Source organism: Theobroma cacao, chromosome 8 (assembly GCF_000208745.1).
Source record: "Theobroma cacao cultivar B97-61/B2 chromosome 8, Criollo_cocoa_genome_V2, whole genome shotgun sequence".
NCBI classification, from domain to species: domain Eukaryota; kingdom Viridiplantae; phylum Streptophyta; class Magnoliopsida; order Malvales; family Malvaceae; genus Theobroma; species Theobroma cacao.
Window position 1 is genome coordinate 2,709,021 of NC_030857.1, and position 17,973 is coordinate 2,726,993.

Sequence of the window (17,973 nt, forward strand, 5' to 3'; positions counted from 1 at the left end):
TTCATCTTTATAACTTTTATATTAATTCTTATAGATTTATATCAAAATTTTTCAACTACTTTCGCTATAATTATTTTTAACCTTACTTTATTCGTTTAATGGTTCTTATATATTTATGTTAATATTTTAATAATACTTATTTTATTTTTATAATTTTTTACATTAATTTTTTTATATTTACGTTAAAATTTGTTTTTTCGAGGGTTTAATCTTGGATTTGCCATATCCTTTCACCATATTTCTTTGAATTGCATTTCCTTTCAACATATTGCTATATAATCTTGTGAGAATAATAAAAATAAATTCATAAAAGATTGATCTATTTTGTTTAGAAAGTCTTTCTGCCTTTATTCACACGGATTATAGCCGACCATTCTGGCAATGTGAATCTTAAATTAAAACAAAGAAAATCGGAAAGAAAATAGAAAACGAAGATTACATAGGACAGGGTCAAATTCTTGTATCCCCCGAGCATGTCTCTAGAGACAGACAGTCCTCAAAGAGTGCGACTATCATTCCATCACAAGTATTAAACCTAGACGAATCAGCTACCTTAGAATATTGACAACAACAGCTGGCTAAATGATTTTCCTATTTGCTTTTTCCTCCTTTCTTTCTCTAAATAAAGCTTTACATGTTGGGGTGGAAGCTATTCTGTTTCGCCGTCTGTTTTTCCGTTTTTTTCATTTTGGTGGGTGATTTGCTCTGGTTGTACATGCGGTTTCTCTGTCAGGAAGCAGAAACAAAAAGAGTTATGTATTGTGATGAATTATCAGGGCTGCGATGAAACTGAAGGCCGCTCGTCTTGCTTATCAGCCTGCACACATCTCGAAGGTGGACCGAACATGCTCAACACCACCTGGAAACAGAACAAAAGCCATGTCAACGCCACGAGATCGCCAATGTATACATAATTAAATTTGAGTGTTTCCCTTGCAAGGGTTTCTTGTGTTGGAAGGACTAGATGTTGAGAAGCATAAGAACAAGTTCGTGAAACAAATCAAAGACAATATCAATACTGCAATTATAAATATCAAGTGACTGATGGTGGTGGATATGAAAGCAGCATATTACTAACCAAAATCTTAAATTCAAGATTCTCGTGAATCACCATAGATGGTTAGTGCTTTTCTGATGAAAGTAGTAACTTACTGGTCCTTGGCTTGCTTCATTATTTCATTGTCCTCCGTAAAAAGGAAAATGGAATAGTTAAGGAATCACTATTTTGACTTACCGGTAAAAATACAAGTCCATGTAAGAAACCGAGGAGGACTAACGCTAGGTACATCTGGAAGTAATAGACCTACAAAACACAAGAGGGCTCTGAATATAAAATTATTGGAAAATTAATGCTTCCATAATTGACAAGTCAGTGTACGAACAGAGACCACAAAAACTTCTGTCCTTGAGAAGCAAAGAACCAGCACCCCAACTAGCTTTGTCAATGTGATTCCACTGCAAAAATTACATCAGATAATGACAGTTAAGCAGGATAGATGCTCATAGATGGTGTTTCTTTTTTCATTTATCACCACGACATAAAGGGAAGGGAGTGGGGTGGGGCTCATAAGAGAAGCAAAAAAACCTGAAGACGGAAGCTCCCATTGTACCCAGAGCCTCCTTTACCCGTTCATCTTTATTTCCACTGCTTACCTGCTAAGAAACTTGTAAGCGTATAATACAGCAAAAACACTGATGAATATGGTAAATGTCCACACAACAAAGCACTATGGTCTAAATTATTTATAGGTGTATACTATTTGTGTTGTTGTGGTGGTCCAAAAATCCATATGACCACCTTCAGAAAAGGAGGGAAGGAGGGGGGGAAGAGGAGATGCACACCCCATCAATTAATTCTGAGGCCAAAAACATAGATCAAAGGAAGAGTTGAGTGACACTAACTGAAAAAACATGTGTTATATGCACACAGAACTCAACAGCAATGCCCACTGCCATAACAAGATTAACAACAGAGACTGCATTCAGTTGAATTCCGAGAATTGCCATCACACCCTGCAGAGTTTAATTTTGTAAGAGGGAATAACATACGGAAATAGAACACCAACGTGAAATTAGTTCAAATGAAAGAAGTTTTGTAGTAACTGTCCTAGAATAAAATACCATGAGATCGACAACAATCATTGCCAACACCAGCAAAATGATTGCTGAGCTCCACAAACTACATTTGAGGGAAAAAGTGTCAAGTAATTAGTATTTTGGAACAGTTGAACCCATCACCTCACATCTACTTCTAAAAAAACAGGATAATGAAGACTAATTTAAATCAAGGGACAAAATTAGAAAGCTAACCTGCATGTAATAACTAAACAAACAATAAATACCGCACCTGGTAGCAATCAAATAGAAGAGAATAGGATTGACAATTAGATATAACTAAAAAATGACAAGCCATCAATAAAATGCTGCTAAATACCAAGTCAACTACAAATCTCAAATTTGGGTACAACAAAAATCACAGAATAGAATTAAATAACATCAGTAGATATCTCTCAATCACTGATGTCCTGTGAACCCAAATTTTGACATGAATCACAGATCTGAGCTCACTCAGGATTGCTACTTTTTAATATTGGTAATAATTTTTTGATTCAGTTTAAAAACAAATGATGCAGAAATATTGACATCAATTCAGAGGGATCTTGCAAATTTAGAACAAATCAAAATGGCACTGGATGAGATATTGATGTTCCAACTGCCACTTTGAGTTACAAAGAAAAAAATTATGGAATATGTTAAGAAAGCAGCGTTGTCACCAAGATCTATCAGGGGTCAATGTTTAACATTACACATGTACCAGAAAAGCAATCAAAACAAATGTTTCCTGGAAAAAATGTGTATTATGACACCTATTGAGTAGGTTTTTGCAAATTACTAACCAATAGCTATCGCAAGGTTGATCAGTGCAGTCCTCCATATATCAAGGTATTGCTCAAAGAACATATAAAACACAGAATATGGGAAGATCTCCATCTGCACCAGAAAAGATCATGTTAAAGACAGACATTATCACATCACTTGCATACAGTAATTCTCCAACCATCACAAAACTGCTTGCATGAAAAGCTCAACAAGTTCTCATGCCATGCTGTTGTAGGATAATTGATGAGGATCATAAAGTTGTAAGATAAGGACTAATAACTTATGCCATGAACCAGAAGAGAAAGATAAGGATACCAAATTAGGCATAAAAATCATGTTTTTCTACTAAAGTATAAATTCCATAGGAGCGAAATCATTTAGACGGGCAATCAACATTGATTTCTTACCTTTAAAGAACCCGAAACCCTCGAAGCAAATTCTCGAGCAGCTCTCATTGAGTTAACATAATCAATCTAGGACAATTCACAACCAATTAGTGTGCAAATTGCTGCCATACAAAATAAGATAGACAAGAAAAAATAATTAACAATTGCCACCACACGAGCAGTAGTTCTACCTGCTTATTGAGGGGTGTATGGTAGGTACGGAATGATGATGCCCGAATAACACCATTTTCATAGCCTGATAACAAAAATAAAAATACATATTATTGTGGAATCTATCCCAAAGTAAAACAGGCAAGTGAAAACTGCGTAAAAACACGAAATTGGAAACTATAATAAAAGATCCATTCTTACAAACCTTTCAGTTCCACACTGCTAGTGTAAGCACCATGTCCCCCTTTAGAACAATCTGCAGAGGGCAAAGCATCAAGGAACCATGGAAGTTTCTCCTTAAATTGGGCAGTAGATGGGCGATCGTTATGTAAATCTGAGTGACGGAAGCACTGAAACATTCCATTAATTGTTAGTTGCTAGAACTGCTTAACTTCACATTTGACAAATACTACTGCAGTGCCAAAATATCAGGCAGAAAATTCAATTGTATAAGGGTGTACATTACCGTGGTGCAATCTTTGCAGACTTCACTCAGGCCACAAGAACTGTCACCGGCAGAGCAACAAGGAGGCTGGAAGAAAAAATATTTAACTTCAGTGAACCCAATAGCATTACATTTACCAATAGACCAACATATTGGAAAACTTCAAGCTAATGTAGGTGAGATATTCAGGAATAATATGAGAAACAAGGCAATGAATTCATTGCGATCTTCTCTACAAATGACAACTGTTAAGCATAGCTAAGTATGAAAAGGGAAAATAAAGAAATCTGTTTGTTCCACCCAACAATGGAGGTGCATTACCAGAAAATGCTAAGCTGTGAAGGAATTAGATCCATTGTCTTGAAATTAGTTATAGCAGTATACTGCTTTTACAGAAACTCTAATTTGAGGCTCAAGTGTTTCTTTTTTTTTTTTACAAGCAAAATATAAACGAGGCCCAACAGATGAAGTAAGCCCATAGCTATTAAAAACCACAATTAGGAGGGGATAACTTATTGTTGGAAATGAGATCTTTTTTTTTTTATTATAAAAAGTTGCTTCATTAAACAGACTCGAATAGTATAATAGCATATTCCAGTTGGGACTGAAATAACCCATAATCTAACTTGATTTGCAATGCAATCCAAGTTGGAAATGAGATCTTTGGCATATTATCAGGCATTATTGAAGTCTAACAATAAATACCAAGAATAAAAAGATCATAACCTGATCATCAGGGGGGCAATAAGTCCCATTAGTAAACTTTCGACAGCAACCAAATGCTTCTGGAGATATCCATACAAGAAAGTCATCAAGCCATGAAGCAGCTGGCTTAGCAATATAGCTTGATTCTGGTGTCAAGGATGCTCTTGCTATCTACAGAGGCAACAAGATTAAACGGTCATATTAAATGAACTCCAAATAGCAACAACTGAGGGTAAGAAGTAGCAAGAGGCATAGATTTGTTGATCTAATATTGAAGCAGTTCAGAACAGAAAGGGGACTTAAGTTCACTAATAAGAAAAATCCTTCTGACTTTATCCTCAATGAAAGGCTTGCATGTATGAATGTGCATTTTATGAAACTGACAAATTGTGGATTTAAAGGACTTTTTCGACAAAAGCATGCTCAGGTTATTTACTCATCTTGGTCCAAAGACTTTGCCGATGCAATTGACAGCCATTTTGATGAACACACTAATCTCTAAGCACACTAATATATTGAGCTAATTATGACATCAAAAGATCTTGCACATCACTGAGCTTTTCCTCCCACATGTTCTGCAACCGCTAGATAGAAGCATAACTTAGCATAAAACATACATGTAGGTTTTAACCAATAGTGCCATAATCATATCAAAAGAAGTTACTGGTGTTTATATAGGAGATCTATACACTGGATAAAGCCACATAGCATTCATTCATCTTAAACGCATTGATCACTAGATGCCAATAAGACCTATAGTTTTTTTATCTACTTATAAAAGATCAGTTCAAAGGAGAGGGAATATGAAAATAACAAGCCATAGAGGTAAAACGAAAGAGAAATAGATCTGATTAAGTAGACAGAACAGGCTAAAAACCAGTAGAAACACCAAAATCAAACTTAAAAATGCAACCATGCTTCAAACTGAACAGAAGAGCAAAATTCATTAAGAAAAATCTAATATCATGAATGGATACTGAGTTTACAAAAAAAAAAAAAAAAATTTACCTCATTCAAAAGAGAGTCTGAATTACATTGGCTTATGGAGCACAGCTGATTCGTATCTATTGATTCAGAACTGAGAGATAGAAAAAAATCCGCATGAAAAGCATCTTTATCAACAAAATCAATTAAGATAAAAACTTGAATAACTCCATCTTTCTTTTCCGACTGACCAAAAAAGCTTCACATACTTCTTGGAAAGCAAGTTTTTCCTTCTTAAATGATAACACATAATAATACCTATTGTTATGTAAAATACTTAAAAGATAATTATACGTGGAGTTCTGATAGAATGTCAAGCTACCTATTATAGCTTCTTTTTTAGATCAGAAGAAAATAACTCAATCTCATATTACATCGTTGCACATTTTCTTGTTCAGATGTTGAAAATCATTCAAGATACATTTTAGAAAAGATAAATCTAAGCTTCTAGAATGCATATGGCTCACCATGTACCCTGGCAACATAACAAGAATGACAACAACCAATACAAGAAGCACAAGTGCATATCTCTTCATACTTTTGACCAGTTAAATGTCCTTTTAAGTATCAATCAAAAAGCCAACACAAGCATCGATCAAGTGATAAACAGAAGACGAAAAAAACATAGATAGTCTAACAAGTAATTTAAGCCTTTACTATTTTTCTTGTTTAGTTAGGAGTCCCTCATAGGAATCATAGGTATAATAGAATTTTCTTTTATTTAATTTACTTGTACTAGGACTTTAAGATAGTCATGTTCTAATTAGGAATAGAACATTTATTTTATTTAAATCTCTTGTTTACTACTCTAGTTGTATTAGACAATCTAAAGTAAAGTTTTGGTAAGACTTGGGCCCATAATGCTATAAATAGAACCATTAAACTTAGTTTTTTAAATCATCAAATAACATTACAGATTTCTTCTCTCAACTTGAGTTTAAGTTTCTGCATTTGAAATTGGGTTATCAACCATAAAGGGTCATTCAAGTGCTACCTGTGTTTCCACGCTAACTCACCATATCAAAAGGAAAGTGGAAATAACATGGAAATACCTATAATTATAGTTCTTCACAACAAAATACAGTGGCGGTCCAATTCTGAGATAGTCTGAAACATTATTGAAATAGCCCTGCAGGAAAACTATGCAACAATGACACACTGATAAAAGAGGATATCAAACAATTCAATTCTCCATTTAGAAAAAGTGAAACAAAAAATTGAACCTGAAGATACGAGTCTTGGGGAAGAACAATCTTTTGTTCCAAACCAGGCTCAATTCGAGTGGACAATGCCTAACAAATTTGCAAGCATAAGAAGTTTACTTCAAGAGATAGGCAAAAACAGATCAAATAGATCAACTAAACAAAGCTAAAGCAACTTACAATGCTAGCCAATGCAAAAGCAACAAAAGCGGAAACCACTATGATTTTCACTCCCCAAAGATTGAGAATGGGTGCATGCACCTCCTAAAAGTGAAAAAAAAAAAAGAAAAAAAAAAGCAAAACTCATGAAGATTGTTTACAAAAAAGTACAAATCACCTTGTTAAGAGTTAGCAAATACAAATGACTTAAATACTAAAGAAAGTAAAAACAATTACCTTCATATATCGAGCCAACAGTCCAGGTTTTCTCCCACCAATGCCTAAACTTCCAAAAGAAATTCTTAGTAAGACTTCATGACAGCTTTACAAATAAATGAGAAAGAGGTTTCAAAGTATTAAATGACTATGAAAATTAGTTCTAACTCGATTGGTACAATGAATCAAGATTATGAATTTAAAAGTTTATAATAGATGGTTCATCAATCATACTACTCCACCAATTATACCTTTCTCAGATTCAGCATATGTCGAAGATACTTTTATACACGGAAAACAATCAATTCTTCTACTATCAGCTCGCAAAAAGTCGAAAACTATCAGAGAAACAAAAGCAGTGACCTGGAGAAGGAAGTCCAACAGAACGGCCAGTGCTGCAAAAGAATGCATGAATGTTAGGTCAATGACAGAAGTAACATAAAAGAAGAAGCCTTTTTCTCAGTATATCAATACAAAATGGATAAACGGATAGACCTGCAAACATGGAGAACACTCGACAGGCTGGCATAGGAATGAAACTTCCAACTGCAAAAGCTAAAACCTCAGATAGACTAGCCAGGGTTATGGATGGTCCAACTTCCACAAGTGCATTGCTTATTCTTCCTTCTAGAGGTAAATCCAAAGCTTGCCGCTTAACAGCGTGCACCAATATGCACATATTATCCACCCCAACCTATTACAGGAAAAAGACTTCAGAATGGTGAGCCACAACAGAGCTTGATGACAGAGAGATGATACTTGCAAACCAAAATGCTCAGTGTAATTGTAATATTAAACATCAAGTCAAGAATATGATAGTCGCAAGTTAGCAAAAACATCACATGAAATTTAAAATATGTTAAAGGAGGGCACTTACTGCAAGAACAAGAAAAGGAATAACTTCCATTATGATTAAGGTAGATTTTACTCCAATAGCACTGAAAAATCCTACTGATCCAAGAACTGAGAGCATGACAAGAAGAACACCAGCAAGGCCAAGCAATACCTGGAATTCAATCAATCATACAACACAGAAAGAATGAAGATAAGTAACATAAATGTTTCGGACATTCATCCAACCCCTGGAAGGGCACTTGATCTTGTTAACACAACCATGGCAGTCCAAGTACCATAAGTGTGTTTATTTATTGCTCCATCAAAGCATAACCTCAATTCATCAGATAAAAGCATGAATTGAAAATTTTCAAAACCAAGTGAAGCATGTTTATAAGATATGGTCCCCTAAAAGCAGGAATAGCGACACTTTTGCTTAGGTAAAAAGCAAGGTTTGAAAGAAGTTTCTGAAAATTGGAAATAAGATATAACAGGGGGTCTAGGAAAAATTTCATTCATATAAGTTGGAGGGAAACTAGGATTTTCTAAATATATAACCTCTCTATCTCATTTGCTTTGTCCTTTCCATTCTGATGTTAGTCCACTACATAAGTAGGAAAGCCTCTACTGTTAATAAAAACAATCATCATTAAAGGTAAACTTCAAAAGTTGTTAAAGTAAAAATGCATTTATGACTGTTTGCTATAACTTCTGAAGTTAAATATGTCAAGAATCAGCCAACCTAAAAGGTTAAGATGTTATGTGAGAGTCCAAGAATAGTTTTTCTTCACAAGCATGCCCCATCAGGCACAAGCCAGAGGGTAGAAAGTGTGGACAAAGAACAAGCCATTACATACCTTCTTCTAAAAGTTTTAAAATTTAACAGCATAGAAACAGCCAGATCTGAACTCTGGACCACTTGATCAAAGAAGTTGTTACAAAAATGTCCAGAACCCCTCAACATAAGAGCTTAAGCTACAAGATGAGGTTCCAAGAATACACACCCAAAGAAAAATCATAGTTTCTGTAAAGAATAATCATGAATGAGATCATTACCTTCGATGTAATGTAAAAGGAAGGTAATCGAGGTGTATCACCCAAAGTCAGAGATATGTAAGCAAACATCACAAGATAGCTTATCTGAAATGAATTAAGGCAGAAGACACAAGAAAGCAGTGTGAGTAAACCTACAGTGAAAAAAAAAAGTTTCAAATGTTAAACGATAATAATTTTATTTTAAAACAAAGCAATGGCTGGGCTTCTTAGAAATTTCATTTGTCACAAAGGTTAGGATTCTTGATGCAGGACTCAAATATCAAGTGCACACCATCAAAGAAAAACCTTACCAATATGGTTATTACATCTGCAGTGCTTTCTCTTTTCAACTCTTCCTCAATGGAGCTTTCCGACGAAAAAGAAAATGTCAAATTTTTAGATTGAACCATAGGCAACAACTCATCCTGTTCCATGGCATAGGATTGCATATTAAACTCCCTTATATGAGAGAAATGCCAAGACAAGTACAATCACAAGACAATAAACAATCATTGATATGATGCAGGTACAAATACCAAACCTTTGCTAATCGAATAAAGGCCTTCTCCCAAGCCACTGCCTTTTCAGTTTCATTCCCTTCTTTGTCAATAGCATTGTTTACTGGGTAAGTTATTATAAATGCAGAAGCCTGTATAATAAATACCATTTTAGGTTACTACATGCAATGATCTGACTGGATTGGCAGCTTAGAAAAGTAAAATTACCTCAGTATAATTGGTCCCAGAGAAACCTCCCAATATAGTGCTTGGATCTAGTGGGGCTTTAAAAGCACTCATACACGATTCTGCAGAGGTATAATGCTGAGAAAATACACAGGATGTAAACATTAAAAGGTCAATTCAGGCAACAAAAAGATTGAGAGTGAAAGAGAGGAAGAAATGTGAGACAAAAAAGAAAAGAATTAATATTCAAATTCTTCTCATCAAGATTTATAACAACTATACTTATAATAGACGCAGATCAATAAAGTAGAATTCTAAAGAATTTAATTACCTTTAAACCACATGAACATGGAGGGATTAGAATATACCTGAAAACAATACTTCACATGTTCCAGTCGATCATCAGCATTGTAACTCGGATCCATTTTGAAATACTATCAACAGAAACATAATAAAATTAAAAAAGAAGAAAAAAAAGGATTAGATAGGAAAAAATGTGTAAGGTGCTCTAGCCATTCATCGATGAGTTACTTAGTCGTGAAAAATAAAACACAATGAAAATAACAGATATAATTATCAATAACAGAGAGATGTCAAAAATAACAAAAGAAGCATGGATTATCATAATAGTAACAAAAAATTAAGATATTCATATCAGAAACGTTTTTAATACTTAAATATGCATATAAAAATCATTAATTGTCTATATGAATAATTATGAGGCACATAGATTTTTGGTTGATATTCAGAGGTCCATGAAGATAAACAATTCCAGTTCTACTTCCACACTTTTATATTTCAATTGGAAAACTATATGCCTCAGTCAATTGCAGAGGCCAGCCAAGCAAGCTACCTGCATAACACTCTGTGTAGCACAATCCTGCCCCATTGGCTTCATGCAAATATCTGTCAAAGTTATCATTGAGCCAGAATAATTTGCCCGGATTGCATCAATCTGTTAAGTAAACTAAAATTGTTTAAGTAAGACCTTTCAAAGAGAAGGTACTATAAAAATACAAATATATCATAAGCCAACCTGATAAACCAAAGCAGAATCAATACCTTCTTTTGAATTTCAAATAATAACTTAATATTTTCCTCTGTCACAATGCTGGGTGATTTATCATGCAAGGCATCTGGAATTGTTGCTAATATTAGCTGAAGGACAAACGTAACATTAGTAATACCGAAGTAATATAATAAGACACGTAAAACTACAAAATCAAATTCTTTGCTCAACCTAATGGAGATGAATTAAAACCACTGGTTCATACATAATAACTCATTCTTGAATTCTAGAATAAAGAAAAAACAGAAAGGAGAAAATGATGCTATGAGGAAGAGAGTTACATAAACCTAATTTCATTTGAATACACAGGGAAAAGGAGATTGGAGAAGATAAATAAATGTTAGAAAGAGTGCTATTAAATATGGAAATTATGCTTTTAACTGATGGTAGAACCCTTAGGGAAACAAGAACACACTCCCAAAAAAACTTAGCTGGAACATTTTACTCCAAAAAAGCATGTAAAATAACAAAAATAAACAATTTGAATCACAAAATGGTATGCCATATAACGAGAAAAGTTTACTGAGCGGACCTCAAAATCATTCTATCCCATTCTCCCTCATAACAATCAGTCAACAAGAAGGGAACCACATAAACTGACAAATAAGGAAAAAATATAATACGATAGGGCAAACCTGCTCAATTCTGTAAAAAGGAGCTAAGTGGCTGTCAAAAAACCGTTTCTCTTCTGCAGCTTTACTCCCAGGTCCTACCCATAGCTGACATTGTAACAGATATTTAGATAAACAAAAAACGAACAAAAAGGAGCATGCAGTTATGAACATCAAATTCAATGCTCTGATCTCAAAATGCTTGACAGATAACAATGAACATCAAGTGGGCAAGCAAAGCTTATTGGTGTCCTTGATAACATTAACTATAGGACATGATCTGAATTTTAAACATCCAATCATACAAAGTTATGTTCTGCTCAATTTTATGGCATAACCATTATGATAAGTTTTGCCATACATCATGCTATAAGGAAATGAAGACAAGCAGACAGAACAAAGCATCATATACCTTAATAGTTCACAACAATGAGCAATGATAAGTATGGATAGGTTCAGTTTATATAAGATACATCTAGCTATGTAGCAATCAAATGATACCTTCTCTGGTCGTGTTTCCACCTTGAAATGGATTAGACCCAAGCAAAGTAGAAGAACCATTCCCACTGACAAACTCAATACAAGGGTCGGATTTCTAGCAACCCATCGTCCATACTTCCTGATCATAAGTATGTTAGCACAAAATCAGAGACCTTTGCGTTCAAGTGATGTAAGCCTTAAAGACATGGACAGTTAACCTGTAAAAGTTTGACATGTATCCTTGCACAATAGAAAGTTGAACCCCACTGCTATTTTGATTAGCATCGTCTAGCCTCTGATACAAACCATGAAGCATAAAGAAAATCATGTGACAAATTACTTAGTAGAAAAATTATATAACTACACTTATAACAAGTAGAAGATAATGAAAAAAACCAAAGTGAAAATAATCCAAAAGAAATATATTGTGGAATAAGAAAAAATTTTGTAAGGCTCTTCAAAGCCAGACATGAAGACAATAGTATAACCAAGAAGATCAAGTACGAAATTGAAGGTCAGTTAATTTAACTATGAGATGACATGCCAAAACTGGCAGCACGTATGACTAGATAACGTACTATTTCTTCATATATGCATCTTAGTTTCGACTGGAAAACTAGAAAAACTTAAAGAATTATTTTGTGAAAGCAAAACTGTTTAATACATGAGAAGTGCTGAACTAATCCAAAGGTGAAGATATTTGATTGGAGTCATTTAACTCACAAAGGCACAGCTCTGCTCAAATAAACAGAATCAAGCTTCAACTCTAAAGTTGAAGGTTAGATTAACACAAGCAAGCTTCACCTCTAAAATTGAATAGTTAGGTTAAGGTGAAATTTATTTTTTGTGCATAGAATGCACGCATACATACACACAAATTTAAGTACTAGACAGGGATGGCAAATTGGTATGCACCTGCATAGGGAGGTTCTCAGCTTTTTGCATATTTACAGAAGATTCACCACCATCTGCTGTATTCAAAAATGGTTTCATTCGAAAAGACCTTCTTTTTCTTGTCCGATGAAACAAGCCCCATCCAAAAAACATAGAAACCAATACAACATAGAGGATTGCTAAAGCTAAGTCGACACATTTGGCCTGTAGATTTTCAACATTGAAACTAAATTAGCAAAAACTGTATTGTAGCTCAAATTAGAAAACCAACTGCGCTTTGGTATGCCTTAAAACAGCTAAAACTGAAACAAAGCAAAACAAATCCCTAACCTTCAGAGATCCAATTCGAACTGAACATTTATCCCCTTCATGAGGAGGTGGAGCTGTATTAGAGCAGACAGGAGATGAAGGGCAATCACCACAAGAACAGCCTAGTGAAACATCTCCACATGAATAAGTAGATACATTCATAGGTCTCATCCCAAGCGATTCAGGAGCAGTTGGCTGGAACTGAATGGCATATGGTGAACCTGGCAGGTCAGGTTCTGCTTGCTTACCAATAAAAGCAAACCACTCTGCCAGAACAAATCAGGCACACGATGAGATTGAGACATGCGCACACCAATCATATAATGCAAACTTAGAATTATCAATTCACCTTTAAAATTTTTAGCACCAGAACCAATTAATTCCAGAGCACGCATATTCATAGTACCAAACTTGACATCCTTGCATGATTCATACAACCCCTCACCAAATGCATCAGTTATGTAAAAGTCAATTCCATCCACAGTCAAGTTGTTTTTAACCTGCAAAAGGAATTAAATATCTTAAGCAATTTATTTTCTTTGATATAAATAACTATATCTCCTATAATAAGTGCAGGACCACCTGTTTCAAGCTTAAGATATTGAGCACTGACTATAGTGAATTCAATTTCACATCTATCACGATATTATTTGAAATGAGAATACGATGAAAGAGCTAGTTCTGATATACAAGGCAATGTATTGCATGCATATAACTTCCAATGCATAAGAAGAATATCACAAACCCTAAGCTATATCCTAACCCAATGTTGCAGATCAACCCTCAAATTTTAAAAGGGATACATTCATTCTTCTTGCAAATCAAAATAAAAGGGAAAAACAACAAAAAGATAGATTCTTCCTTTCCAAATATCAACCAATAGAATTTCTCAGTTTTTAGAAGGCAGACACAAATCCACAATCATATGACAAGATATAAAATTCTCTTAGAACATGACTGTAGAGGATTAGTCAGGATTCCTGACCTTGGATACAGAAGTCACATTGATGAACAAACTTTGGTTTGGAGAGCAGGAAAGCTCACAGAACAGATTTAAAAAGTTTCTCAAGCATGCTGGACAGCCTACAAGGAAAGGAATTGCCTGCACAATGTACACATAAAAATAAACCATATTAGGAAAAGATAAAATTAAGGAGCATCAATCAAGTAGCACCAACTGATCAGAGCCAACAGAATAGGCCCAATGTTCAAATGAAAACAGCAAAATAAGTGACCAGTTGGCTCATTGCATAAAAGAGAACAGGGAAAAACAAACAAAATATTTCAAAGGAAGTATCAAAGCATGACATTGACAAGCATATTATACAACAGAGACCATTCATTGTCTAAAAAAGTTATAAAACTTCCTAGGTAAGTAACAATTATATGCTTCTGATCAAACTAAAACGACATACACAGTCATAAAATCAATTATGAGATATGAAGAAAAAAAGTAACTATGCCAAATAACAATATAATGATATCAAATGCCACACCTAGCATAAGAAAAGCAGTAATCATTCAACCTCACCCTAAGAAATAAATGTCTCACAACACAAGTCAGCATACCAATAGTAGAGGTCAGCTACAATGCTTACTTGCTGGACTTGTGTCCGTAGTGTATCAAATTGAGCTTCTGTACAACAAACATTTTCCGTAATTGTCGGGCACAAACTTTGAATCTTTGATGAAAGTAACTCATCTGGCTGAGAAGCATAAAAAGATGTAGACGTCAGATAAAAACAGATATAATTTAAAACAGATTCTTCAAATACTTCAAATTCAAAATTACACCATGAAATACGATGAACAGCAGAAGAAAGCAGCAAATAATTTTAAAATTCTTAAAATAAAAAGAGAGAAAAAGTTCTGGATATATGATTCATACCATATGACAGTCACTGCTGGATATAATTATTATTAACCATAATTAGTACAAAATTTACGTGAAACAGTTAAGAGCAATACTACCTTTACAGCTGGAGAACCATAAGGACAGTTCAACACTTTTCCATCACTTCGATTTCCACAAATATCATACATTGCACAATATCCTTCAGAATGTCTCTGCCTAAACATAACAAAAAAAAATGTTTAATTTTTTAAACAAGATTAAGAAAGTAAACATATCTCATTAGTTATCATGTAGGTATAGGCAGAAAGAGCAAATTCAACCGCTGAACTTGGCGCTATTAATGTCCACAAGAAAAAAAGTACAATTCACAGTAATAAATGATGGAAACGTACCCGATTAGCGGTAAATGACCCATCAAAACAATAAATTGAGTTGCATTGAAATTTATTATATTTGTATTCTGCGGAAAAGCAGATAAGCATCGACAAAAGTCTTACCTCAGTTCATTATTTGTCGTTTGTGCAACCACCACTGGCACAATAAATAAAACCTGCGTACAAAGAAAACTGCAAAAGTCAGCTGAAATTAACAAGAACTATAATCTCAAACGATGACACTGTACATGACGTCCATGGCTATGAACAATTAAAATATGCACATTAATTGTGATCTTTTTTTTCTTTTCTTATGAAAGATTATGACCCAAAAAAATGCAAAATCCTTCAAGTTTCATTTTGATTATAAGAAGCAGAGGCAAAATATAACTTGTATTCTACATTTTCTAGCTTGGGTTTGTTTTAATTTTTCAAAATGGGAAAAAAAAAAAACTTCGTCAAGTGAAGCATGACAAGTTTTTGACCAAAACAAGAAGAATGAAACCCAGGATTTGTTTCTCTCTTTTGTTGTTCTCCCAGAATTCAAGCGTCGAGAAAAGAAAGAAAGCGACATGTATTTTCTTTTAAAATCAAAAGGAGAAATCGAACGCCTAAACAAGTCAGAAGGAAGTGCAGATAAAAAGAAAGAAAGAAAAAGAAAAAAAAGAGCGGGAGCAGAGGACAAAAGCGACGGAGCCGCCTGCCTGAAACAAAGAAATGGATGAAAGAAACAGTAAAGGAAGCCCCATTCTTCGGCGAGAGACGTCCATTTCTACTTGCCAAAAAGCTCTGCAGCTTTGAGGGGGAGTTCGAGAGAGGAAAGCCTAAAATCTAAAGCTGAAGGCCTGAGGCTGAGCCCCTGAAGCCGTTACGCTTTTGTATATAGTGATGAGTGCGTGAGGGAGAGTCAAAAAATAAAAACTCTATTTATAGTTACTGAGCAGTGAGTTCAGATCCTCTTGACACTGCCTGCTTTACGCTTTTCAAGGGCAATTATATTCCCTTCTCAAACAACAAAAATGGAAAAAGGAAAAGCAACTAAACCCAGGGACGCTTAGGGAGACGCATTCATCGTATTTACGACAACACCCTCACTTTCGGTTGGCTTCATGCTTAGGAATTTGTCGGGTGGTTCCTTAATACAGAAAAAAATCAATTTTTCTCGTTGAAAGTTTATATAGACTAAATTCTCCCTGTATTTTTTTATCATTTTAATTTTCTCATTCAATTTTTTAATTAAATTTTACGAATAAGTTCTACTTAAAAAAAATTATTTAATTTTATACAATAAATTTATCAAAATATTTTTAATTTAAAAATTAGTTTATTTGTTTATATTTAAAAGTGTTTTGATAATTTTATTATAAATCATATAGTCCATTTGGAAAATAAAACTTATCCATAAAAAATTAATTGAAAAATACAATAATTTTTATCTAATAAAACTATCAAAATATCCTTAATTAAAAAATTAATAAATTTATTTAAAAAATAGCAATATAATCATTTTAAAAGTAAAATTTATTGAAAATTTTACAAAATGTTACGTTCAAAATATAAAAATTTGAAATTACAACAAAAATTGACCAAATTTATCCTAATTATATTTATATTATGGGGATGAGGGTGTTATTGGAAACTGAAGGTGTCTAATTGATAATGATGGGGTGCAATTTGATTTGGTGAATGAGCCTAATTAGGTTGGGGCCCAGAGGGAAAGAGAAATATCCCATACGGTTGTGGCCAGTGGGAACTGGCTTCTCCTCCTAAACTTGGTGTAGGATTCAGACGAGGTTCCACTGACAAGGAAAAACGCTTCTTCTTTGGAAGGTTTTACATTTTTTGAAGAGTGTGGACCACCGCGGCGCACGAGGACCATAGGGGGAGGCTTCAATGTTAGCGTAAGTTGTTGAGCGAAAACGACTCAACTCTTAATCCATCACTCCAATTTTATACCTAAAAAACATTTTTTTCCCTTTCTTATTTTGCAATTTTCTACTGGATTCTTCTTTAATAATAGAATAGAAATCTTTCTATCTCACTCTTCCGTGATGTTTTGTATTATATTCTTACATTACATGTCGATTCTATGAATAAAAACAAAACACAAAATAGTTTTGGTTCAAATATTCTTTCCTTAGTTAGATTAATTTGCTGCCCGTGGGAGAAAAAGACTCCACGGGTCCATACCAATTGCATGAGATGAGTCCAAAATTAAGATTAAAAATCTTGGTGCCACTGAAAGTCTTGAAACTCAAACCTTTTATCTTTAGGATTACAGCGAGTTATGGCGGAGGGAATGGGTCAGTAGGCATATAGTTTTTTTTTTTTAATTTTAAAATTTTATAATATATTTTAAAATTTTATTTTTATTATATTTTTTTATTTGATGAAATGTTTGCAACAATTAATTAATAATTAATTTAAGTAAATTTAGAGACTAAAGATATCTCATCTCAATATAAGCAAGAAAGGGGGCTAGTAAAGGCCATTATCCGAAAGTTTTTAAAATTTATAATTTTCTCTTGTTTTGTTTTAAAATTTTATAATATTATCTTAATTTTTTAAAAAAATTTATAATTTTACCCCCAAATATTGAACTTCTTATTTTTCCTCCCTCAAATATGAAATTTTGACTTTCTTATTACACCTGAACTTGTAATAATTGTTAAAAACTGTTT

General features: G+C 33.9%; 1 protein-coding gene across 1 annotated transcript; it reads right to left on the reverse strand.

Annotated features, from left to right (window-relative positions):
* LOC18591708 (Niemann-Pick C1 protein) lies at nucleotides 304-16,369 on the reverse strand. The gene is made up of 39 exons (XM_007017977.2): nucleotides 15,997-16,369; nucleotides 15,416-15,468; nucleotides 15,035-15,134; nucleotides 14,662-14,769; nucleotides 14,049-14,165; nucleotides 13,413-13,563; nucleotides 13,085-13,329; nucleotides 12,776-12,958; nucleotides 12,079-12,155; nucleotides 11,882-11,999; nucleotides 11,405-11,488; nucleotides 10,763-10,858; nucleotides 10,554-10,655; nucleotides 10,069-10,134; nucleotides 9,743-9,838; nucleotides 9,559-9,666; nucleotides 9,329-9,442; nucleotides 9,039-9,122; nucleotides 8,026-8,154; nucleotides 7,644-7,842; nucleotides 7,400-7,543; nucleotides 7,170-7,213; nucleotides 6,954-7,037; nucleotides 6,795-6,863; nucleotides 6,624-6,700; nucleotides 5,596-5,665; nucleotides 4,609-4,758; nucleotides 3,904-3,969; nucleotides 3,643-3,787; nucleotides 3,458-3,522; nucleotides 3,288-3,353; nucleotides 2,898-2,991; nucleotides 2,311-2,347; nucleotides 2,122-2,179; nucleotides 1,903-2,013; nucleotides 1,586-1,653; nucleotides 1,389-1,455; nucleotides 1,235-1,303; nucleotides 304-859 (listed from the first exon to the last, which is right to left on the reverse strand). Exons 1-39 carry the CDS (start codon nucleotides 16,060-16,062, stop codon nucleotides 773-775), a joined length of 3,867 nt encoding a protein of 1,288 aa, XP_007018039.2. The 5' UTR covers nucleotides 16,063-16,369; the 3' UTR covers nucleotides 304-772.

Bases quoted from the DNA above. Each gene is read 5' to 3' on its own strand.
- LOC18591708 (XM_007017977.2), bottom strand. From the start codon at position 16,062: ATGGACGTCTCTCGCCGAAGAATGGGGCTTCCTTTACTGTTTCTTTCA. The intron at 14,166-14,661 runs GTAAGCATTGTA...TACATTGTGCAG, and splicing joins TACGGACACAAGTCCAGCAA to GCAATTCCTTTCCTTGTAGG. The intron at 10,859-11,404 runs GTTTGCCCTATC...TTTGTCCTTCAG, and splicing joins CTTTTTACAGAATTGAGCAG to CTAATATTAGCAACAATTCC.